Source organism: Protopterus annectens, chromosome 4.part0, assembly GCF_019279795.1.
Source record: "Protopterus annectens isolate FY-2018-M chromosome 4.part0, PAN1.0, whole genome shotgun sequence".
Classification (NCBI taxonomy): Eukaryota; Metazoa; Chordata; order Ceratodontiformes; family Protopteridae; genus Protopterus; species Protopterus annectens.
The window spans coordinates 73,788,569-73,815,056 of NC_056733.1; the positions used below are offsets into that span (position 1 = coordinate 73,788,569).

The 26,488-nt window shown below is 44.1% G+C and overlaps 1 protein-coding gene across 1 annotated transcript in view; it reads left to right on the forward strand.

Moving 5' to 3' along the window:
• The window catches only part of PRPSAP1 (phosphoribosyl pyrophosphate synthetase associated protein 1), a 785,329-nt gene that overhangs the window by 590,643 nt on the left and 168,198 nt on the right, over window positions 1-26,488 (forward strand). Inside the window, exon 7 of the mRNA XM_044068098.1 lies at window positions 1,681-1,820. Within this exon, the coding sequence (XP_043924033.1) occupies window positions 1,681-1,820 (140 nt within the window). The remainder of the gene's footprint in view (window positions 1-1,680; window positions 1,821-26,488) is intronic.

The window sequence follows — 26,488 nt, forward strand, 5'->3', positions numbered from 1 at the left end:
TGGCACCTTCGAGCAGAGCTTAAACAAGTGCAAACCCGTGCAAATGCGGGCTTTTAAACCAGAAAGTTGAAGGGGGATGTAAAAACTGCCCAAACAGCCAATAAACTACAATTTCTGGGCCAGAGACCACTCCTCTTGTGGTATATAGGCTACCTTGTGCTTACCACTCCCACTGATAAGCTAGAAGGCTTCCCTCCAACACAGAAAGGCTTGGGGGGGGGGCTCAGAATCTTACAAACAGTCCTGTATACAGCAAATCTGTATCTGGACTACACTAGTTACAGGAAATGCGGGAAACAAGCTTAGAACTTTTTTTTTATAACAGAAAAACAGCTAAAACAGCAGTAAAACAATTCAAATGCAGTGCAAGTTAGCACACTTGAGTGTGTAGCAATATTAAAGCAAATACAGTTTAATTAAATGCAGTTAAATTAAAAAACTACTAAAAACATGTACAGAAAGCAGTAGATTAGGAAAAAAATCAAAATGGAGGCACTTAGAGTATCAGAAAATAATGCCAGTAAATATATAAATAATTCAGTCAAGCAAAAATTAAGACAGTGCAGAACTCTGAACAGTTAAAAAGTGGCAAAAATATACTTATCAGCTCCATATTTCCAGATTGAGAAGCACGCTCAGTCAGAACACAAGGAGATTCTAGCAGTTCTTTTTTTTTTATAAAGTGGAAAGGGAGAAAGGAGGAACAGAATATAATTCATGGTTAAGAAACTAAGTGGGTTGGCCTTCTCAAATGTTCTCTGTGTATTAGGTAGAATGAGCTAATGGCACTAGACAGGAAGGAGTGTCCCAGGTCTTGGACAGGCTTTGCTAAGACCATTCTCTAGGACTTACTTGACATTTCTCCTTCCTCCTCTCAGTTCTTTTAAGCTATAGTAATCTCTACCCATATAGTTTAGTCTACTGATGCACTGATCATAACAATGAATAGTACAGTTGTTAAAGTAAACTTGCCATAACAATAGATGTTTGAATGATCACTGTTGCAGTAGCTGTACCTTCCCTTTTATTTTTTTTATCTTATTTTTCGCCGTTACGTACATGTATTTTTTCCTTTTCCTAACGTCATCTCAGGGCTTTAACCACCTTCTGTTTGTTGTCATAAAAACTCTGAAGGGCTTGCTGCACAGGCCTGAGTTTTAGTCAGTTCAGTCTGAGTTGGCTAACAGTTTTGGCATGTGAAAGGTGCCATGAAGCTTTGGAAACTGGCCAGATGTTGTATCCTGTACATGATATAAACTCTATATCTTAGACCACTGTAGCAGCGATAATTCGAAAATCTACTGTTATGTTAAGTTTACTTACACAACTGTCCTTTACTATTTAATAATCCTGTACAGGCGCGTTAGTGTTTTATATGCAAGTCAAAGAAAGGAACTAATATAGAATAAGAATTGAAAAAGAAAGTGATAAATGCAGTATATGAAATACCAAATGTATATTACTGTGTAGGACACTTATGCAGAAGAGATTAGTGCATAAAATAGTGTGCATTTGTGTAAACAGAAACAAAATACATTTTGTCTTTAGTAATTTCTGGTTTCTTTCAGACATGTAGCATTCACAGAACATTATTTGTGTGCATGCATGTGTGTGCACATGTATACATAAAAAACGTAAGTTGGAAGATATCATTTACAGAAAAAATTGTTATGTTTACAGAGCACAGTCCTACGCAGAAAGACTCCGTTTAGGATTAGCAGTCATACATGGAGAAGCACAGTGCTCAGAATCTGACATGGCTGATGGCCGGCACTCACCTCCTCTGTCACGGACAGCACACTCTGGTCTGGAGCTTCCAGGTAAGAAGTCTGGCTAGTTCATTTTTAACTTCCTCCACAAGTTTTAATTAAACCACTCTTACTTCAGGAGTACAGTTCCTCAAAGATCTCTAGACGTGACTCATAATATTTACTGTTGTTGTCCTCGCATTAGGGGTATCATTCATGCAGGTAGCGTGAGACTGGCCTAACTTCCTGAGCTTTACCCTCCCATAGGACTTTGGCCAGTACCATCCCACCAAAGGTTTAAGTACATTGGTGGTATAAAAAGTGTATCAGCTGATGCCATCTTCAGCTCTTTCTTGTTGTGCAGTATGAGTAGCTATATATTGCTCACAGCAATCAGTAAGTCTGTCAATTGGCCTACTTCCAGCAACCAAATAGGTATCTGTTTGGGGGCTTACTCATCTTATCTGTTTTCTTGCTTGACTGTTTGACTAAAGTCTAATACTGATTCCAGCTCTAAAGAGTCTTATGTTGTGTGTGGGGAAACAAATACCCCAAGGATTTCCTTACCACTTGGTAATTCTGCCTCTATCCAGAACATAACATGGACTCTTGTCAGCAGTGTGCTGTTTCAGCCTGAGTATATTCCACCTGATGTTTGCATCCAGAAAGGGGGCATAAGTGTGGTTCTTTATCTCCATGACATCCCCAAAGCCTCAGGGAACCTCTTGCTTATGAAAAAAACCAAAATGATGAGGGAGAAATGTTAGGAAACTTGAGAAGTTTTCTGGCAACCCTAGTATAGCTGTGTCTAGCAGCCCTGCATGAGGTTAGGTGCGTTTGCAGTCTTGCAGAGTCTGTTTTGGCCAATTATGACAGCTACTACGTAGGGCAGGACCAGCTCGAATGTCACACTGATGGGGGAAGGGATGTGAATTTAACATGTGTACCAATAACACTTGATCTGAAGTAGGATTGTTCATTTGTCAGCAACCTGTGGGTTACGGATCCAATATCGGATCCGAGCCGGCAACTTGTTTCAAACTAATGGATCTGAGCTCCTAGCTCCTCCCTTCACCCATAATCCCCTGCTAACCCTCCATGATCTCAGATCTAGTTTGCCGCGCTTGTGATGGCTGGATCCTTTTCTTGAGCTCCGCAGATAAGTGATAAAAAAGTTAATTTTTTTCATCAGAAATTTCTGTTTTAATTTAAATTAACATTTGTAAAGTGTGTCTGAGTTAGGTTCCCTATTTTTTGTTTAATTAATACCCTCCCTTCACTGGTCGCTAGTGTGTGAGTGTTTGTTGAGTGTCTTTTGGGGCCTGTGTGTGTGTGTAGTTGTTTTTTTCTTTTCCTTTTAGTAAAAAAAAAAAAAAAAAAAAAAAAAAGGGAATGGCTGAGGCCCCAAAAGCCATATTTTCTAAATGTACCGAGTGTGGCCATCAGCTCTCCCCGGCTGATGGCCACACTCGGCGCGTTCGGTGCCTTAGGGTTGAACACCTCACCTCGGGCTGTACTATCTGTGCAGCGTTCAACCCCAGGGCACTGAAAGAACGGAGGTCGAAGCTGGTCCTGGCAGGACTTCTACCCCCGGATTCAGCTTCAGCCTCCGCTACCTCTGCTACTCCCGTGGCTCCATCACAGCCTGTGGTGGTTGCCACTCCTGCCCCCCTGCCTCCGACTGGGACTCAAACTCCCTCTAAAGTGTCGGAGGACAGGGAGGCCAGGAGGGAGAAACGGAGGGAGAAGCAACACAAGCGGCGGGCCGAGACCTCCGTTTTGGCCCAGCCAGCTAAGCGGGCTTCTCCCTCCATTGCTTCTAGGTCTCCTCCTCCTCAGCTCCGATCCCCTTCTTTCTCCCCGGGGCCCGAGGAGGAGGAGACCCGATCTCCGTCGAGGTCATCGAGGCGGCATTCCAGGCCTGCCTCGGTGGCCTCTTCGAGATCCACTTTCAGCTTATCAGATGCAGACTTGGACCGGATGATGAGAAGGTTCATCCAGGCCCAGCTGCAGATGGGAGTGCTCTTGCCTCCCCCCCTCAGGGGGGGAGCTCGACACCTTTTTTCCACCCAATTGCTCCTTCTCCGACCCGCTACCCGGGTTCGGAGCGCTCGGAACCAAGCAGCCTTGGAGCCGGGGGTGGGTCGGCGCCGACAGTACTTGGTACTTCAGATCCGACCCTACCCTCGAGTCTGTCGGATCCGACCTCTCAGAGCCGTGGTCCGAGCTTCGGATCTGGGGGATTCAGTGTGCCTTCAGCTCCGTCCAGGTCGGAGCACACTGGTCCCATGGATCCGACGGTCTTGGCGCCGGCTCCGATCCCTTCATCGGATCCGAGTGGGAGCCAACTTTCGGATCCATTGGAGAGTGGCTCTCCCTCGGCATTCGATGTTGTGGAGAGGGCTCTGTTGAGAGCATCCGGACCCCAGGTCCTTGCATAGACTCCTCCCTGCACTCCCTCTCTGCTGGGCCAGGCTTCCATCACCCTGCCAAAGGGACAGCCTGCTTCGATGTCACAGACAGTTCCATTGGAACAAGATGTTGCTGGCGAGGCCTCTTGACAGTCCCCGAGGAAGCTCCTGCAAGCATAAGTGCAAAGGAGGCACAGGGACTCCCTGAGTCCTTAACCGAGGACACGGACTTGGAGGAAGGGAAGGCTCCCAAGATCACCCCTGAGGATGTCTCCTTTGGAGACATCATGGAGATGCTGAGAATCAGAGGTGGGTGGTCTGCCCCAAGTCTTCCTCTGACGAGTCCGTGTTTCTGGAGGCATTCGAGGCAGGCCCGTCTACCTCCTGGGTGTCCCTCCAGCCGATCCCTGGTGGACCTTATTACCACCAGGGCATGGAAGGATCCGGACACCGTGGAGCCAATACAAGCGACGGATAGGATTCTTAGCCCCTCAGACCGGTCACATTGGAGTAAGGGCCCCTATAGATGCCATGTTGACGGCAGCCACAAAGAGGAATTGGCTCAGGAGAGTCCCTCAGTCCATCCACCGAGCAAAGAGTCCCGTTTGATGGATCGCTTAGGAAGCGAGTCTTTAGTTCAGCGACCTTCTCAATAAGGTCTCTGAACTATATGGCATGTCATCAGGATGCAGCGGATCTTATCAAAGAATACGCTGCATCCCCGAGTCCATGTCGGAGGAGGATAAACATTTGTACTCCACCGAATGGCCACTCTGAGATCTATTTCAAACACCTCTATGCGGCTGTTGTCCCACGCCACAGAGGGAGCCGCTAGGGCCAGCGGAGCAGGCCTAGTCATGAGACGTCAGGCCTGGCTCCGTCATTGCGACTTTACGGAGCCCTTTAAAGCGCCCTTCGAACGCCCTTTGATGGTTCCGCCTTTTGGCAAAACAGTTCGCGAGACGCTTGTCCAGAGTGAGAAGGACGGGAAGACGTTGTCTGCCGTCGGAGTCCGCTTCTCTGCTCCCCAGCGGTCCTTTTCAAGGAACCAAAAGGGTCAGAAGAAGATGTGGTTCCGGAAATCACAACATTCCCAACCAGCTCCGGACAACCAGTCCTACCGTGGCACAGGTGGACAGGGAGGACGTCGCCCCAGGGGCAGAGGGGCTCCGAGAAATTTCGGGTCCAGAGAACCTTTCTCTGAGCGGCCCGCGCAGCAGTCCTGAGGGGTTGCCCGGCTGCTCCACTCTGGAGGCAGTCGGGGGGCGTTTTTCAAAACATCTAGCGGCATGGGAGTCCATCACAACAGACCACTGGGTGCTTCGCATCATATCCAGAGGGTACAAAATACCAATTCTCCATGTCCCCCAATCCAAGAACCTCCCCGATGTACCACCCGATTACAGGGAGGCCGCAGCCGCAGAAATACAGCAGCTGCTAAGAAAAAGAGCCATCCAGCCCGTCCCCCAAGACCAGCTCGGATTAGGGTTCTTCTCATAGGTTCATAGGTTTATACTAGGCTATCTGCCCTAAGGCATTTATAAGCCTAGCCCAAATTTTTGTGGCTTACGCCACCCCTTATATAAAAAAATACTGTGCCCATTAGTTTGTTGTGCCTCTGTCCAGCAGTGACACAGAGATGATTCCCGGGGTAAACCTACAATCTCCCATCCACAGGTCTAGATTTCTCTTGAACAGAGTCAGCGAGGTGCTCTGCCTCACATGGACCGGGATTTTATTCCACAGCATAGGGAGTCTCTGAGTGATAAATCTATCCCTCCAGCACGTCCTATTTATATCCGTGCTAAGGTTTAAGTCGCTTGCTCTAGTGGTTTTGGTGGATTTGGATTTTTTGAGGTGGAGCATGTCCATTAATTCCGGGTTGGACATGGCCTTGTATGTCAGGCACATGTCACCTCTGAGCAGACGGTATGCGACTGAATAGAGCTGGAGTTTCTTCAATCTGGCAGCATATGACAGATTTTGGAGTCCCTTTATCCTTTTGGTGAGGAACTTTTGGGGTCTCTCCAATTGCTGCAGATGTCGGGTGAGATACATCCCGAATGGGGCATTGTACTCGATCATTGGTCTGATAAGTGAAGAGTACAGGGGAACAATAACCTCACTAGATCTGGATGTGAATCCCTTCATGATCAGGTGAGCAATGTAGAAGGTCTTTCTAACCACTTTAGCAATGTGAGTGTCAAAAGAAAGGCCACTGTCAACCTGGGTCCCCAGGTCCCTGATAACCTCTTCTGTGCTTAGTGGATTGCCACCTATATGGTAGCTTGGGGTTACCTTGTTTTTCCCAAAGGGTATGACTATACATTTTTTGGCGTTTAACTTCAGGCCATGGCTCTGGCACCAGCTATCTGTTTCCGTGAGTCCCTTCTGAAGGATATCCGTGTCTGATGCACTTTCCACTATGGCGCCCAGTTTGCAGTCGTCTGCAAACTTTGTCAGCCAAAGTCATCCTATGTTGGCCTGTACTTCTGAGAAGTAGATGCGAAACAATAGGGGGCCAAGGACCGAGCCCTGTGGGACACCACTTGTGACCGGCTTGGAGTCTGACACAGCGCCAGCAACTCTAACCCTGTGGGTTCTGTCCTTAAGCCAGTTTGCAACCCATCTTGTGACATATGGGTTTACATTTAAGCTGGTAAGTTTTTCTACAATACCCGAGTGGGGTATTGTGTCGAAAGCCTTTGCAAGGTCAAGGTAGGCTGTATGGACTGCCTTTCCCTCATCAATGGCCTTGGTGACTGTTTCAAAGAAGTTGACCAAGTCCAAAAGGCATGATCTTCCCTTGACGAAGCCAAACTAGGTCGGGTCCAATGTCTGCAAGTCCTCTATATCTTTGTTTATGAGCTCCATTATGATCCTCTCCATAGCTTTGCAGACTAGACTTGTTAAGCTTATGGGGCGTAATTACCAGGGTCTGTAGAGGCGCCGCCTTTGTGGAGTGGGACAACAGTTGCCGTGACGCCACTCCTTGGGCACATATCCTGTGGTAAGGCTGAGATTAAACAGCTGCCTTATGTGCGGTTTAATTCCTCATTTAGCTCGTAGCACACAGCCGGGACACCATCCGGTCCCATTGATGCTGTGTTTTTAGCTTTAGAGAGAGCAGCTTTCACCTGCGCATTTGAGATGTCCGGGAGGCTACACTCGGCTGGGATAGTTATCTCTCCTTTAGGGGGGGGAGGGGGGTGAAGTTTGCACTGAACCTGTCTGCCAGTATGTTGGCAATGTCTGTGGGTTCAGTGATTTTTGTATCATTTTGGACTAATTCTGAGCATGTCTGGGAGTTTCCACCCAGGTTCCTAACATAGCTGAAAAAGGCCTTATGATTGTCCTTTGAATCCATGGCAATTTTTCTCTCAAAATTGGCCTTAGTTGATTTTATGAGTGCTCGTATTTTTTACTAATAATGATCAGGGGTGACTTCCCTTTTATGGATTTTGTTCTATCATGTAATAGCTTTCTCCTCTTATTGTAAAGTTTGTTAATGGCTGGGGTCCACCAGACTGGACGTTTGCCCTTTGTGGAAAGAGTCTTGGTTTTATTTGGGATTGCCTGATCCATGCAGTCCTGGAGGTATTCATAGAAGGCATTTGTAAGGGCTTCCGCAGCTTGGGTTGTGGTTTCCACTGGCTCAGGGGCCTTGAAGGATACCACACCAGTCTTGAGTAGTGTGAAGTTTGCTTTAGAGAAGTTCTTCACTATGGTCTTTTGTTTGGGGTGGGGCGGATGTGTATTTCCAGTGAGATTAGTTTATGATCAGATCTCACCAATGAGGGATATACTTCCGGTGTGGAGCATTTTGTCCCCATGTTTGTGACAATGAGATCTAGTATATTTTCTCCTCTCGTGGGAACAGTGACTAGCTGTTCCATGGCATTTGAATTTATGAACTCCAGGAACCGTTGGGCTAGAAAGTTAGGGCTTGAGTAATGTTCCCAGTCTATATTCGGTAGTTGAAGTCACCCAATATGATGGTGTTTGGAGATACATTTATACCCTCCAGTGTCTTCAGGAAGGCTGTGTGGGGTTCCTGAGTTTGAGAGGGTGGCCTGTAGCATGCTACAATTTGTAGAGCAGTTTTGCCTATGGTTAGTTGCACCTGGATGGTTTCGAAGCTTGATGCGTTGCCACCAACCTGGAGGTGTGGGTATCCTTTATGAATATGGATACACCCTCCTTTTGTGGTGTGGTCCGGGTTTTGGGGCCGGAACGCATGATATGAGGTAAAACCTAATAGTGCCGGGTGCTCTCAGGAGCCTTGAACCAGGTTTCAGTTACAGCACAGACATCGATGTTCTCCATACTGAGAAGGGCCTCGAGTGCATGCATTTTGAGATTTAGACTTCTGGCATTGAGCAGCATTACCCTCAGTTTCTTCCCATTTTGTTTTCTAGGGTGGTAGGTTTAGAATTTGAGCCTTGCCTAAAAAGGCACTATGGGGTGGCAAGAGCCTTAGCCAATATCCGAATCCCAGGGGTGACAGGTGCAAGCCGTCCCTTGCGAAGCAGCGTGGCTTGTCAAGCATGTCATCCCAGGCAGACAGACACTGGATCCCCTTTGAATGACACCAGACATTAAGCCAATTGTTAAAGCTGATCATCTTGTCTCTATATTGTGGCATCATTCTTGGTGAAGGAAGGATACTGCTCAGGGTTAGGGTCATACCTGCCTGGGCTACATAATCAGAGAGCTCCTCTATGTCTCTTTTCATGTAGTCCAGGGAGGTGCGTCTCAGGTCGTTCACACCAGCATGGACAATGACTGTGTCATATTTGTACTTGCCGTGGAGTGACCCGAGTGCTTGTGTTATGTGGCGGATTCTAGCGCCCGATAGGCAGCTTGCTGTGACCCTATCCTTGTTCAGCCTGGTGAGTGGGACGTCAGTGTGTCTGACTATGGAGTCACCTATGACAAGTATGTTTGGTGTTGTATTTGGCCTTAAGGGCTGTGACTGCTTTGCACACTGCTTTTGTGGTTTATGTGTTGCTTGTGGGGTGTCTTGAGGTAGCAGTTGTTTGGGTGTCTGCTTTGGAGGCCTCTGCTGTTTAGGTAAATTTTTACTCAGAGCCTCTGAGTATGTCTTTGTGTGTTTATGTGTTTGATTCAGTGGAGTGGTAGCATTATGTGAGGCTGGTTTTGTGGTGTGTGTAGTTGCCTTCTCCTCCTGTCTGGTCTTGCCAGTCCTGAGTTGAGAGAGCTCAGCCTCCAGTTTGGCTAAATAGCTGCATCTCTCGCAAGTATTTGTGTTATGTGGGAGGAGGAGAGGGTTGTCTGTGTACATGAGGCAGTTATAACATTGCCTCAAGATTCCCAGATTCACCAGCTGGACCGGAGAGAAGATTGACAACTGACCTTTGGACATGCTAGAATAATATTGGGAATTCCTTAATTGAAAACAAGGGCCAGTGGGGAGTGAGGGTGTAGTGCTTTTAATTTTAGTGCTGACTTATATAATTGCTTTAGTGAGCAAGTGCCAGGTAACTTGAGTGCAATGTGTTACAAGTAACTAAATGCAAAAACGACAAACAATAACTTTCTTTCAAGTGAAACAAGGAAATAAGTACAGTAAGCAATGCAGATATCACTAGTGATCCACAGAAGCACTGAGAAGTTGCGTATTAGGTGGAATTAGCTTCCAGGGAAATGACAAGCAAACAAACAACAAGCATATAAACAAAGCTAGATTCAGCAGGCCTGGATCTAGTCTATGCTAGAGCAAACAAGGTGAACCAATTTCAGTAAGATACAGTTCAAATATTCAGGCACTATAAACCTTTAACCAGAAATTCCCAGCTCAGAAGGGCAGAGTCCAGCCTCTTCTCCCACAAGAGTGCAGACCACGAACCTTCTTAATGTAAAATAACTGGCCTGAAGCCCAAGTGCCTAAACCAGAACTAATACACTTGGACACTGGGCTCTCAATCAGCAGTTCCCAACTTAGAAGGATGAAAGCTACCTGTCCTGCCACCACAGTGCTTGCCACAAACCTTCCTAATGTAAAACAACTGGTCTGAAGCCCAAGTGCTTAATCCAAAAGACTTGAATGATAGCTACACTTTAATCAAGTTACAACCAAGCAGTAATAAATATCATTGAATACTTTAGAGAATGTCTGGATTAGTGCTCAAGTTACACAAACAAAGCTAGATCCAGCAGGCCCGAATCCAGTCTATGCCACAGCAAACAAGGCGCACCAACTTCAGTAAGAAACAGTTCAGATATGCATGCACTATAAGCCTTTAACCAGAAATTCCCAGCTCAGAAGGGAATTTCAGGTTCTTTTTGATGCCAAAAAAGACGGGGGACCTGAGACCCATCCTAGACCTTTCCCGCTTGAACCTGTCAGTAACCAAGGAAAAATTCCGAATGGTCACTCTTCAATCTATCCTCCCCCTTTTGAGGGAGAACGATTGGATGTACTCTATAGACCTCAAGGATGCGTATTACCACATCTTAATGGACAAACGATCCAGGAGGTTCCTTCGCTTCCGGCTGGGAGCCAGTCACTACCAGTTCAGGGTCCTTCCCTTTGGCCTCACCACAGCCCCCAGGGTGTTCACCAAAGTGTTAGCAGTGATTGCGGCCCACCTGAGACTCCAGGGAATTCAGGTCTTCCCGTACCTGGACGACTGGCTCCTGACCGCACCAACAAGGCATCAACAAGGCATCTACTTTGCTCGGCCAGAGACTTCTTTCTCCATCTAGCCCCACAACTAGGCATTACTATCAATGTCGGCAAATGTCTACTGGCTCCAACACAGATCATAGAATTCATAGGGGCCAGAATAAACACCAGAGAATTGCGAGCCTTCCTAACTGCCGAGAGAATCAGAAATCTACAACTTCATGTGCGGGCTATCCTTCATTCAGAGGCTTCACCAGCGGAACTGATCCTGAGGGCACTAGGCTCCATGGCAGCAGCGATTACACTCCTTCCATGCGCCCATTTGAACATGCTAGTCCTGCAATGGACTCTGCTAGTGCAATGGTCCTTCCTATCCCTTCCTCTCCACCATCCCATTGCTATCAGCAAGGCTTGCAGAAGGGCGCTACTATGGTGGCTCCAAGCATCGAACTTCCATACGGGCCGTCCCTTCTGCACCTCTCCCCCTATCGCCACTGTGACCATGGACGCTTCCCGCCTCGGGTGGGGGGGGAGGCATTACTCAGGCAGGACAGTTCAAGGCACGTGGAACGATACAGAGACCTCCCTGCATATCAACGTTCTGGAGATGAGAGCGGTGCTGTTGGCGTTGCAAGCACTTCAGAGCTTCCTCCCCGCAGGAACGATTGCAATTCACTCGGACAACATGTCAGTGGTCTGGTATATCAACAAACAGGGGGGAACAAACAGGGGGGAACCAGATCTTATCCTCTTTGCCGCGAAGCCATGAGAGTGTGGGAATGGGCGATCTCCACCAACCGCTTTCTGATTGCAACGCACATTCCGGGGAGGACCAACATCCTAGCGGACAAGCTCAGCCGCACCCTTCTTACCCCTTACGAGTGGTCTCTCAATCCTCTAGTAGCGAAGCAGATATTCGCAACATGGGGGCAACCCTGCTGCAATCTTTTTGCACCTCCCTCAAACGCCAAATGCGACAATTTCTTCGCTCTAATCCCCCCACCAGGGGAATCTCCAAGAGACGCTCTGGTGCATGCTTGGCCACCCAGTCTACTCTATGCCTATCCTCCTCTTCCAATGATGATACAACTCTTACAGAAAGCCTTGCGGTTGGGGAGCAAGGTGATTCTCATTGCCCCATTCTGGCCTCGACAAATTTGGTTCCCTTACCTGTGGTCTCACCTTGTGAATCACCCTTGGATTCTAGATCCCATTCCGGATCTCATCTCCCATCCATTGGACTTGCCAACTCCAAACCTGGACAATCTGAAACTGACAGCTTGGTTGCTCCAGTTCCACTCCTAGTTAGGACTCCCGGTATCTCTTCAACAGTCAAAGCCATCCTCGTGGCAGCACATAAGCCTTCCACCAGGAAAGTGTATCACAGCAAATGGAAAGTTTTTCCATCTGGGCGGAGCGCCGTGATCTAGATCCCTTTACGGCTCCTCTTCCATCCATTTTAGATTTCCTAACTGAACTCTTTCAAGAAGGCGCTAGTTGTTCAACTGTCAAAGTGCAATTGGCAGCCATTTCTCATTATCATGTGGGACATGATGCAGGACCCTTGATGTCAGCCAAATTGTGTAAAACCTTTCTCAAGGGTACCTTTTTACTTAGACCTCCTGTAAAAGAAGCCGTACCCCCATGGGATCTTACTTTAGTTCTTCAAGCCTTGACTGCTCCACCCTTTGAACCTGCTGCTTCAGTGAATCTCAAATTCTTGTCATGGAAAACAGTATTCCTTGTAGCCATTACTTCAGCGAAAAGAGTGTCGGAACTTCAGGCTCTTTCTGTGAAGCCTCCATACCTGATTTTTCACCCTGATAGAGTGTACCTCAGGATCAATTCCTCCTTTCTTCCCAAGATAGCATCAGAAACCAACATAAACCAATCCATAAATTTACCGGTTTTCTTCCCTAAATATCAAAATAAGGGTGAATACAAGCTGCACTCATTGGATGTTCATAGGCAGCTTCGTTTTTATACTCATAGGACGGACGGCTGGCCATAGACAATCCGACCAGCTGTTCCTTTCCGTTGACAAATTTAACTTGGGGAAAGCTATCTCTAAAGTATCTTTATCTCGCTGGATTTCCCAATGTATAATACTAGCTCATCAAGCCTCAGGTAGACCCGCACCAGAAGGAGTTCGTGCTCATTCCACTCGCTCCATTTCTACTTCTGCGGCTTTCAAGTCTAGAGTTCCTTTGGATGATATTTGTTCTGCAGCCACTTGGGCTTCATCTCATACCTTTATCAACCACTACAAGCTAGACCTGCTTTCTAGAGGGAGAGCATCCTTTGGCTCTGTGGTGCTTCGTAATATCCTTCCATGATGGCCACCCAGGGTGCAGGTAGCTGGGGACTCTGTCCCACAGGTTGCTGACAAATGAACAATCCTACTTCAGATTTAGAAGTTATGTACTCACCATAACGTTCCATCTGAGTAGGTAGTTCATTTGTCTGCAACCATCCCCCCCTCCTTCCCCCTGACCTTCTTTGGATCTATTAGTTTTTTTTAGATATCCTTTGTTGGATATATATGGAGAGGCAAACTCGATCTGAGGTCATGGAGGGTTAGCAGGGGATTATGGGTGAAGGGAGGAGCTAGGAGCTCGGATCCATTAGCTTGAAACAAGTTGCTGGCTCGGATCCGATATCGGATCCGTAACCCACAGGTTGCAGACAAATGAACTACCTACTCAGATGGAACGTTATGATGAGTACATAACTTCTAATTTTACAGCACAATAAACCACTCCCTTGCCTGATAAAAAGTGTGTGTGTGTGTGTGTGTGTGTGTGTGTGTGTGTATATATATATATATATATATATATATATATATATATATTTAGAAAGCTTATGAGGAGACTATTACTCTGTTTTTGTTTTACTTGGATCGCTTGTCTTTGTACATAATAAAGGATTTTTGACTGCCTGCCTTGCTTGGATTACTTTTGAATACTTAATAATTCTGTAGAATTATATATGTTTTATTATTTATTTATTTATTTTTACTTAAAATGAGTTTAAGTTCGCTACTTCTACTACTTTTGTCTGATCTGATTAATATACAGTGATTAACTAGAGATATATGGACTGAAAATCTTCCACACAGAGAAGTTTCTTACAGTTTTATTTTTGGACCCACTACACTTGTTTAGTGGGTTGTTTTGAGACTTCGGGGATACCACAGATATTACTTGTTTTTTTTTTTTTTCATCCTTCCATACCAAGCTAGCACAAGAAAAATGAAAAGCTAATTGGACTGACATATTGGAAGTCAATTCATAGCCTTTAGATTCCTTAATGTCTGAAGGTTCGAAGCTTGATTGCATATTAATTTAATGAACATTGCTTGTCTGTGGATATTTTTCTTGGTTTTCCTATGGATGGAACACTTTGCCACTTAGGGCAACCCAGGTGGGTAAATAACTTTGCACATAGGTAAATCGTAGTGTACCCATAGGTGAGTGGAGTTTATTGCTGTTATGCAACCAGATAAGTATTTTTCTTTTTTCTTTTATGTAATCTTGTGTAATATATTCTACTTAACTTAGCGTGGCAGTTTTTTTTTCTTGTCTGGTGTGAAATGGTTAAGAGCAGCATATTGTGTTTGTGCACTTCTTTGCATGCTGTTTTACTCAAGTGCTTTAATATAGTCTTCAATCTGCATAAGATGTATTTGATATGCTTTCTATTGTTTGTTTTTTCATGAATATTTTACTTTATTATTTCAGGGTGTCACTTGGGTGTGGGAGTTCAGGATAGACTTTATGATTGTTTTATGGCTATTCAGCCTTGCCCTTGCCCCCAGTGAGTAGTAGTGGCAAGCAAAAATACTTTTTTATTTGGCTTTGTTGATCAGCTTTTCCTTCAGTGGTTAAGCAGTTTTACAGCTGGAGAAGGATGTCTTTTGTGGTTATCCTGGGCTCCCACTGTACCATTGCATAATATAAAAATATAAAAGTGATTCCACTTGACATGAGCTTAATCTTGGCTTACAGAAGTTTTTTTTTTGTTTTTGTTTTTGCCATGCACTGGTTCAACCACAGTTCCAGTGGTTTTCAAGAAATGTAAGAGCTTAATTACTCTTGGTCGCTAATGGTTTAGATGTGTTTATTGCTTACATGGCTTACAGAGATGTAGTACTCCTGTCCATTCTAGTCTTGAGTGCTGAACATTGGGTCCCAGAACAGACCAGAGTAGAGAAAGTGTGCTTCTTGTTTTATGAACATGTGATCTTAATGTTAACCAGCCATGTTTGTCATTTTGTTCAGACACGTAAACAGCAAAATCCACAAAACTATGTACTAATAAACTGTATAAAACAAAAAAAATGTTACCCCGATGTCACAGAAAACTTTTAATAGTGTTTTGTTTGTCTGGGTGGCTTTTTTTGTTTTATTTTGTTTGGACAGTTAGAATCAGGTGAGTGCCATTCTGATCAGCTGGCAAAACATTAGAGTCACTCCACAGGCTTGCATCCCCACTGTCCTCCTGAAAGATCTTGTTGGTGGCCAGGCACACATTTCTAGCAGTTAAACTTGAGGTATGCTGAACATGGTTAACAGCAATCAGCCTCAGGATTTAATAAATACTGTCCATCTGCTGAAGGAGTTCACTACCTTTACATTATTTTACAGGTAATGAATTCATCACAGAGTGTAAGTCCCTGTTCTACAACTTGGCACTACGTGCATGTAGTGTAGCCATTTTTTGGATTAATTTATGTTACATTTGCATGAAGACAGAAGGAAATTGTAGGCCCTTTTAGTTTGTTAATTGCATTTAACATTCTGCCTCCTCTTATCCGTACATTCCCCCTTACTCTTTCTCCAGCTGTCTAACTCCTCTCAGATGCTTCTCTGGATTCTCACTACCACCACCAATTCCAGTACCCCTTTCCTTGGGTCTACAACCCTCCCTTTGAATAAGTACTTTCTGAGATCCAGGGAGTAGTTAGTCACTGCAGTCTTCCGCTTGTTCCCCATCTTGCCCCCTCTCTTCTTTCTATCCAGAATGACCCCTTCATATCTCCCTGACCTGGTCTTAAGTACTGATATGTCCTCCTGTCTCTTCTGGACTCAAGTGAGAAGAGCTGTTTTTTTTTCCTAGTCTTTGATCATATCCTTTCCTCTCCAACCTACAGATAGTTCTGCTGGCTTTCCTGTGGATTCTTTCCAGCTGCCTGATATGCCTCTTCTTGTACTGCCTTCATTATTCAAGGTGTGGTCTAACCAGGGCAACCCTCTTGCTTCCAGGTACATCCCAGCATTATGTTTTCTGCTACCATTGCCTTCTGACTCTGCTTTTGGTTGTCCAGTTGACGTGCAATCAACAACCCTAGTTCCTTATCCTACTCTTTTGCCATCAGATCCCCTCTCTCAGCTAATTATTTATACACAGGGGCTGTTCTGCCCGATTTTTTTTAGCTTTTCCAGAGCCTTCTGTAGACTCTACGTCATCATTTCCAGCTATATATTTTTTAATCATTAAGGAGGTTGATTCTGTTCTTTGTTCTGTCAGATACATTTAACACAAACACACCAAACAGTACTTGCCCAGGACAGACCCCTTGCAGTACTCCACTATTAATTTTCTTAATTCCTCACATCACCCCTCTCACCACAAAACCCCTTGCAGTATGGCACTTCCCAGTTGTTTCCTTTCTGTAGACTGAAATGGAATGCTGAATCAGAACCTCTGCTTTTTACCAGGCTTCTGTGATTTCCCTCCCATCTTTACTTGCTTGGCCAGTTCTGTCCCTCCATAAAATTTTTATGCTAGATACCTAAAAAAACACTTCCTTCCTATTTGTTCCATTTTGCTAGCTCCCTTTCTACTTTAGCTTTTGTTGCCATTATCATATTTGTTGTTTTTTGTTAGCCTCTTTGTACTGTCCCCCCACACACACACACACACACTTTGGACGTGTAAGCTGTATTTTCAGCCATACTTGCTAGCCCTGCATTCCCATGTAGCCACTTTGGCTTTTTCATTTTTGCCTTTTCCTTAATCCTGGTCTGTAGTCCTCGGTGCTCTAGACTCCTAACTCATCCTTGACCATCTTCCCTGCCTCATCTGCTGTTCTAATTCCCCACGCCATTGCCCTTGTCTTGCACTGTTAACTTACAGTTTTCAGAGCTCTACATGTTTTACACGTCAGTAGTGTATGTTCCTTTTTTTCTTTAGTCTTTGACTAAATTGGAGCAGCTAAAGCTCCATGTAGACTAGTTGTAAAATACTTGGCTGTACTATCTTTCTTTGTGTACTAGAAAGAGTTATAATGTGGTCTCTGCAGTCATAACCAAGATATTAAATGCTTGTTTACTGGGGTAGTCCACTGATCATAACTGGCCAATTTCAGGCCCATCATCATAACTCCCCTCTCAAACTGTACTTCTCTCCTTTCTTGAAGTGAATTCCTGGATACCCATTTCTGGAACAGTTTAACAATCTGTTTGTTATCAAGTACTCTGTCATAATCCTTCTTGTATTGTAAGTGGCTCTAAATTATGCTGCCTTGAGCAGAAGGCCCAGCAACAGGGTCTGCTACAGAAGTATAAATCAGTTTGGGAAGTATTTGATGACCTATGTTAGAGGATAAGGATGTTGCAAAGAGTAAAACGGTGTTTGCTAACTGCAAAGTATATTTCTGTACATGTCTGGTGTCATAACATTTAATGTGTGCTAAAATGTGAAAAGGTTTGTACTAAATGTCTTAACTGCTGAGTCTTTAAAAGTGTAATAACTACAGTATGCTTTGCTGACAGTTCTTAGAAACACAAAATACATTTTTTACTGTTCTTTTAAAGTAATTCTGCAGCATTTATATTTAGGGCAAGGCTTACAGACATTTTGAGAATTGTGCCAGCATACTATAGTGTGTGATTATGACACAAACATTGCAAAACAAGTAAACTTAATGAGAACTGACACTGAAAAGCACAACAGACAGACAAGGCCTGAACTTGTGACCGAGAGAGCTGCTATTTCTTAAGATGCAGGTAATTGGTGCAAAGTTACAATGGGGCAGAGCTTTTGCCATTTTTTGTTAGAATTGTAAAGCTGAGCCACATAGACTCTTTCACACTGATTCTTGTGAATTCCAAACTGTCATCTTCCATAGTTACAGGCCCTTAAATCCTCTACACTTGAACTCAATAGGCCTTCGTCTGTGTAACATTCAGTATCTTACAACAGAGTTGGTTTTTAGTGCAATACTGTCCATCAATCTGAGTTCAGGGAAAAAATGCCACTACGACTGGTGGGAAGGCAGGATCGCTTTCCTTTCATGGTGGGTGTGGAGTATCCTGGAGGTCTGGGATATTCAGTAATGTAGGCATCCAGAAAAAACAAAGTGATAGTAACATGCATAAGTATATTAGGAAGGAGCAATCATGGTGTCATATTCCTTCATGGCACTATTGCACATATAGAAGAGAAGGACTTCAGAAGGAAAATACCCTCTTCTTCAGAGCAGTGGTAGCTACAAGGACCTCCCACCACAAGCAGACGTAGGCTTGCACTAGTAGAGATCCAGAGGATGAGTTCACTCTCAAGAGTCTCCTGATAGTAGATGAGGAAAGCAAAAGTGTGAAGTGTGATGTGCTAAACCCCCAGTAAATGACATCAGTTTAAAAAATAGTTTGCGAGGCATATTGGAGGTTTTTGCAAGAAGTGATGCTTTTGCCCCCCCACACCACCACCACCACCATTCTTCCTGACTAAAGAAGAATCATAGTTCACCTGCAGGTTCTTTTCACATATATTGATATTCAGAAGGTTCAGTTCATGAACATTTACCACATGCAACACCAGTTGCTTTCATTTTTAATATGGAGTCCCTCACTGCCACGCCAATTTATAGCATCCTCAGATGTGGTATCATGTTCTGTAAAGTTAATAAATGGATAGCCTGCATTCTTTTGTCCTGTCTGTCCCTTATCTGCATTATACATGTTGACATTTCTTGTTGTCCAACTCACCTACCCATTTTTTAATTTGTATTTAGTCAGGAATCGGGAGTAAGACAAATTAAGAAACATAAAAACAAGGGAAAATGAGATATAGGGTGTATATAGGTATTAGAAACGAGGGAGCTAAAATTTTAGCCAGAAGTCGTGGAGGAATTCTTTTATTTGCAGCTTAAATAAATGAATGTTATGTATCGCCCTGATTGGTGCAGAGATTGCATTCCAGACTTTTGCTACACAGTGTGAGTACATATTTTGAGCACAGTTTTTATAAAGTTTGTAGATGTCAAGCAGATTTTTGTCAGAAAACTTGAGGCAGGAAACTTGGGTGGTAATGGTGGAGAATTGTACTTATAGCTGGGCAGAAAGTGAGATTAAATATAATTTTGTGTGTTAAGGAAAGTATAATTTAGTTGGTGGGATAATTCTAGCCAGTTTAGAGGGTTTAGTGCAGAACAGTGGTGTGTTCTTAGACTTTTGTGAGCTGCTAATCTGCCTACCTTGTAATAGTGTTCTAGTTTAGATTTTAGAGTGGCCTGGAGGTTAGTCAAAATGGGAGAACCATACAACAGAGAGGGGGTAGATATATAGTGGCAAGAGTGACTCTGGTAGATGCAGTAAAGAACTTTTTAGCCCTATATAGCATTCCTAGTTTTTTTGTGAGCTTTTTATGTTGCTGTTTATGTGGCGGTCATATTTGAGGTTGTCATCTATTGTAACCCCCAGCAGTTTTGTATGGAGCACTGCTTCAACAGGCTTATTTTATGGGGATGTGATCTTAGCTGTTTTTCTTGAGTATAAGTGATTTCAGGAAAAATTGAAAAGGAGTTTGGTTTTCTTAGGATTAAGGAGCTAATTGTTACAAAGTAAGTTTTAAGCAGCGTTAGAGACACATTGTCTAATCTTTTCTAAATGTTCTTTAGTGTTTGAGAGGCACTTAAGGGTGGAATCATCTCAATATTTTACAAGGGATACTTGTATAGAAGTATGAACATTGTTTGTAAAAATATTAAATAGAAAAGGACCAAAGGTAGAGCCATGTGGTACACCTGTAATGATGGGTAGGTAAAGCGAAAGGGTAGAATTCCTTTTGACTACCTGGTAGTGCTCTGACAAGTAATTATAAAAACACTGAAGAGAAGGTTGTGAAATACCCTTTGTGGATAGTTGTAGGAGTTTTTTTATGAGACATGGTGTCAAAATCTTTTGGTAAGTCTAGAAGTAAGGACAATACAAATTTACCTGTATCCCTGGCTTTATTTATGGTATCTGGAAGGCAGTTGTCTTGCTATTGGGTGGTCTAAAATCATGTTGACTATCCATTTGTAATTGTTCCTTTAAGAATTGCTGAAGTAGTTGTTTATGGACACATTTTTCCAACATTTTTAATTAGATGATAATGGGTCTGAAATGAGATAATTCTGTAGAAGTGTCACCTTTGTGGAGAGGGATGATTTGGCATTTTTTTCCAGATGGCAGGAATATAGGATTCTTGTACTGAATGTTTATAAGGATGGAGACTGGATATGCAATGGTGTTTGCAGCAATTTTGAAGTATTCTGCAGGAAGGTTATCTGCAAGGGTGAGCAGGGTTTAAGTTTGGCTAATATTTTTTTTTATGAGAGGTAGCAACTGGTTTTAGTGTGTGTGTGGGGGTTTTAGTGGATGGTGGTAGAATTAAGTCAGGAAAGGATTCATTGGCGAGGGCAGGTATGTTGTCAGAGAAGTATGAATTGAACTTGATGGCTGTTTCTAAGGGGAGTTATTGGGACAAGGGTTAAGGACATTGTTAGTTCCTGGGTGTAAAATTTGTTTAATGGATGACAAGAATTTTTTGAGGTTATATCTTTGGTTATTTTTTAAGTTAGAATAGTACTGATGTCCATCATATTGATCACTGCTGCAGTAGCCTTAGCTATATGGGTTATATCCTACCAAGCTGGCCAGCTTCCAAAGCTCCAGGGCACGTTCCATGCTACCAAACTCATGCAGCTCAAGCTGCACTGACTAAATGACAAATTTGGGTGCAAAGCCCTTAAGACCTTTACTGCCGCAGAAGAGTACGCTCCTCTAAGGCATCCAAGGATCGATGTTCAGCTTGTGCTGTTCCTTTGCTGACCAAATAAGTTGCCTTTGGAGAAAAAAAATAATTCTTATTTGTGTTGCTGTTTTATTACTTTCCTGTTCAGGAAAGTTAGGAATATTGTGTTTTTAACAGACTGTCATGAGACAGTAACATACTTTTAAACAGAGCACTTGTTTTCCTGTCATTTTAAAAGTGGTGTAAAGTAACTGAAAACATTTATTTCTGTGAATAAGTTGTGTTTATTTTACTTTTTGTGGGTCTGGCATAGTGTTTTAAAGTGCTTGTAGACTGCTAGTGTTTACCGGCATTTGCTGCTTGTCTTCCCCAGGAAAGAGCCACCATTTTCACTTGACCATGGAATAGACTGCTGGTCCAACTGTTGGTCCTTTTTCCAGCCACAAAAGGAAAACAATTAAGCAAACGGTCTTTGCCACCACAACAGGCTAGCAATTTGCCTCAGCCACAGGTGGGTACCTCTGCTGTGGCTATTTGTTGTACTTCAGACCACTCATCTTTTAGCCCAGATCCCTCTGTTATAGCACCTACAACTACTATGGACCAGGGTCAGCCACACCTTCTGCAGGTTTTGGGGTCCCATTCAGTGGGCAAGGTGGAGCTACTCTTGTTGGTCCTTTTAGAGGGAACAGGGAAGGTTTCTCTGTTATGTCAAAATGTAGTACCTATCCCTGGGAAAGCTGCTGTTGCCATTAATAACGCAGTTGGCCCTATTTTTTCCCATTCAAAAAGAAACAGAAAAGCCAGCATGTTTCTACTCCTCAGTTGTTTACTAGATCTAGCTCAGGGTTTAATTGAGGCTATTGATCCTACTTGTAAAGTATATGTCCTGACTAAAATCATATCATCGCTGACATTCATCCGGGGTACCAAAGCTTTACTTTCCCTAGGTCACAAGTCTGACGTATGACCTCAGCTCTTATGCTTTGGGGTGTATAGACAAGCGACCGTGGATCCCCAGACTGTCTTGCCACCAGACCAAATGCGGGTTGTGTATCTGGATTGTTCACAGTTTGATCATTCCTACCTTTGCTTTAATTTTTTTATCCATATAAGTGCCCCATTGTGGAGCATTCCTTTTGTTTTGCCAAAAGTTGCTCGATGTCACCTGGGAGGGATAAATGCAAGTGCAGTAGGCAGATTCTGTACAGGGACTTGCATACTAAGTGTCCTTTTTTTTTTGTTTTTATTTTTTAATTTTTTTTTTTGCCTAGGCGTGGAACACAGTCACAAATCTTGTTCGGTCTGTCAGTCACTCATTCCCAAAACCATTAAGTCAAGGCTTTCCACTCAACACCTTTCTAGACACCCAGCCTCTTAAATCCTTGGCCCACCCCAAAATGGCTGACTCTGTAGCCTCAGCCGCTCCTCTGCTGCTGAAGAAAAAACTAGAGAGGCCTCAAGTGGATCCACTGCCCAGTGTTACTGACTCTGACGTATGCGCTGAGTATGCAGACCCCACGGTATGTTCAGCTACATCTTAGTTACCCACTACTGAGACCCTGTCTCAGGCCAGTATGGCTCCTGAGGCCTTGCATAGTGCTGATATGTCCAAGAACCACATCTCATTTCTAAGGGACTGCACTGTGTCCCTCAAATTTTAGTTGGGGAATAGATCCCAGGCTCTCTAATAGAAGTCATACAAGGTTCCTGACCTCCTCGTCTCATCCAGATGGATGCCATGCCTAAAAAGAAAAACAGAAAACTAGGCACGTGACCTCTCATTCGGCAGCTAATGAAAGGAGTGGATAGGCTTCTTATAGGAGCTGTTCAAAGCTGTTATGTCTTTGAAAACCCCATCCTTTGGGTCATTTCTACCACAGTCTACTCCTCTTAAACCTAATCTAGTTGCTTCTTCATCTGATTAGGAGCAGGACTATGACTCTGGCCATTCTCTGGACTATTCCTCTCAGTTGTATTGTCCAGGACAAATCTCTTCCGATGAAGAGGACTCCCTCTCACCGGATTGCCATATTGAGGAAGCTTTGTTTGGGCAGACTATACAGAACATGATGAAACATTTTGAATGGAAGTCTGCACAGATCTCTGGTGTGAATTCAGAAGAGGTGTTGCATCCTCTTGGAGATGGGTACCCCTGCCCCTTCTCCAGCCCCTCATGTCTTTGACACTTTCAAGGACACCTTTCAGTCCACTTCTACATGTGACTCTCAACCACCAGCTCCTAAAAGCCCAGACAGGTGTTACAAGGTGCCTGGTGACCTAAACTATTTATACAAGAATCCAGTGGCAGACCCCTCTGCAGTATCCCTGTCTTCAGGTAAGCCCTCTAATTTTCTGCCTAGTGCTAACACCCTACCTACAGACAAAGATAATATGTCTATACATAGAGGGGGAAAGAAGGATTACACCTCTGCTACTCTTGTCTTTAGGGAAATTAACTATCAGACTCAAATGACAAAGTACTTGATCTCTGTCTTGCATTACTTAAACAAAGTTATACTGGACCCTCCTACAGCAGAGTCTAAGCATCAAATGCAGTTTTTACTATCACAGGCCACTGAAATAGCCCTGCACAGCATTAAGTGCAGTTACAATGCTGTAGATGCTGCTTCTAGGGCAGCTGCTACTGGCTCTGTTATTTACAGATATGCATACCTTCACAGTCAACCTATACCTGAGGATTTCAAATCAAAGATTTTAGGCTCTCCCTTGGGCAAAGACTTATGGTTTGGTCCTCAGGCTGCCAGCCTGTTCAAAAATCTCCAAGACCAAGGTAAGACATTGGAAGACTGCAGATATATTCTACTCTCCTCAGTTTCTAGCTACCATAGGAATTACCCATCTGTATCTGCTTTCTTCATTAAAAGGGATGATAAGACAGCTCAGAAACAAAGGAAACCCCTAGGAAAAGTACTCTGAAAAAATCCAGAGTGAACCTCCAGTGGGGAGACCTCCCATGCACTATCTCTACAGCAACCCTCTACCATGCTGTCATTCCCATCACTCCTCTTTGCCAAAGACTGTTGGCTGTCTCTGGTTAATACAGACAAGTGGGTCATCTCCAAAATCAAAAATGGTTATGCCATGTCTTGGGAACATATTCCCCCTCTGAAAGTCATGCCACAACTTCTGCAAAACAAAATATCCCTTCTGGTCCCCATTATTCAAGACCTTTTGAGTCAGGGCACCACTGAGCGGGTCCCAAAGACTTCATGAGAATAGGGTTTTACTCCAGGATTATTCTAGGCCCAAGAATAGAAGGGTAATGGAGGAGACCCATTCTAGGCCTGTCTGTCCTAAACATTTACTTGAAGATACCATCTTTTAAAATGCTCTCTCTTCACACTCTTCTGCCTTTCATCCTCCTCCAAGCTTTATTAGTGTCAGTAGATCTTAAGGATGTCTACTTACACATAACCATTTGCCCTTCTTGCAGGAGATTCCTCAGGTTTTTCTCTGGCTCCTTATGTTTTCAGTTTCCTGCTCTGCCTTTTGGTCTTTCCACACCTCCAAGATTGTTCAGAAAGTGTCTAGTTTTCCACAACTCACAGCTCAGCAAGGGGGATGCTAAGAACTTTGGGATTCATGGCAGCCACCTGGCCAGATATCACATGAGAAAAATCCAACGGTACCTGAAATCTGTTTGGTTCCAGCACTGTCACCCCTTGAACACCCAGATTCCCCTCCTTCCTTGTCTCAAAAAGGAGCTACTTTGGTGGAAGGGACAGGTCATCCTCAACCCAGGACTGCCATTCACACCACGTCCTCCTCTTCAACGGGTTCACACAGATTCCTTGGACAGGATCACTCAGAGTGCAGGGGAATTTACAACCTCAGTCCCTGAAGGAGCATATTAATCTGAAGGAAATGAGGGCTCTTCAGCAATCTCTTCAGATTTCCACCCACTTGTAGAAACCCAAACCACTTCTAGTGTACACAGACAACACCACAGTCATATGGTATATAAACAAACAAGGAGGCACCAGGTCTTAACCAGTTGTGCAGGTTAGCACAAGAGGCATGCACCTTGGCAGTGCAAATGAACATCATGCTCACTGCCACATGCATCTGTTCTCAGGATAATGTGCTAGCAAATTCCTTAAGTCTCTCCCTGGAGTACCCCGAGTGGACTTTGAACAGAGAGGTTTTCCAGGTGATCATCCCTCACCTCTTTGTGTCACCAGCTAACCATCAGCTTCCCAGTTCTGCATCACGGACCCTTGTGCCACATTGTGGAGGATAGATGCCCTTTCCGTCCAGTGGACAGGGAAGATCCTCTGTTTTTCTTCCTCCTGCTTTTTCTTCCAAAAATCCTTCTTAAGGCACAAAAGGATGCACCCAGGCTCCATTTACTGACACCGCATTGTCCAAGCCAAATATTGGTTTCCTCTGCTGTTTCACCTGACAAAAGGACATTACTACTATTGCTGCTCCACCCACAACTTCTATCTCTCAACTTGATCCTATGGATGATATGATTTTAATTCCTCAAGCACAACTCTTCTCTAAAAAGGTTGTTCAAGTCCTATAAGAGGCCAGGAGACCTACTACCAGAAAATCTTACTCTGCTAAATATAAAAGGTTTTCTGTTGGTACAGCAAAAATAGTCAGAACCCACACTTATCACATGTTCTTGCTGTACAGCAATATCTTTGTGAACTACTTTGATCAGGTTTGGTCTACTGTTCTATAAAAGTTCACCTATCAGTTATCACAGCCTGCCTCCCTCTCTCTCTCTCTCTTAGCCCTCTGCTTATGGCTAGAGTGGAGGTCAAGCTTTTTTCTCAGAGGGGGCCCTGCAACATGACTCAATTGGGAACCCCATTTCTCCCCCTTGGGACCTTAGTTTTGTGCTAAAGCTTACACTGCCTCCCTTTGAACTGGCATTTCCACTTCTCTAAAATTCTTAACTTGGAAAACTATCCTTCTCTTGGCTTTCACCTCTGCTAGGAGAGTGTCTGAGTTGCAAGCTGTTATGGCCACTCCCCCATTTTCTTGTTTTTTTACAAGGGCTGGGTGGTTCTCAGGGATACTCCATCCTTCATGCCTAAGGTAGTGAACAAGCTGTCCCTCAATCAGGCTATTTATCTTCCCATTTTCTTCCCTATCCACAAAACAGATGGGAAGGATCTTACATTCTCTGGACATTCACAGGCAGCTCTGATTTTATCTGGACAAAACTAAACCTTCAGAAAGACAGAGCAGCTGCTTGTATAGTTTATGAGCCCTAAGCTGGGCCAGCCAGTCTCCAAATAAACTGTTGCAGCTTGGATTTCTAAGGCTTTGTCTTTCTGCTACTTGCACTATGGTAAGACCTTGCCTTCCTGCCCTAAAGCCATTCCACTAGGGCAGTCACTTCCTCGGTGGCTTTTCCCAAAGGAATAGACTCCAGGTCCATCTTGGAAGTGTCCACTTGGTCCTCTGTACACACCTTTACCAAACACTACAAAATTTATGCTTTCTCAAGGTCCATGGCAGCCTTTGGTAGGTCAATCTTGCCCAGACTGGTAGACAACTCTTCTCATTAGCCAACCATCCTTCCTTCCTCCTTCAGCTATGGGAATCATCCATATATCAGGAATATTGCAAAAGTGATTTCAGTCAGGACGTAGTATATTTTTGTAAGAACTTACCAGAAC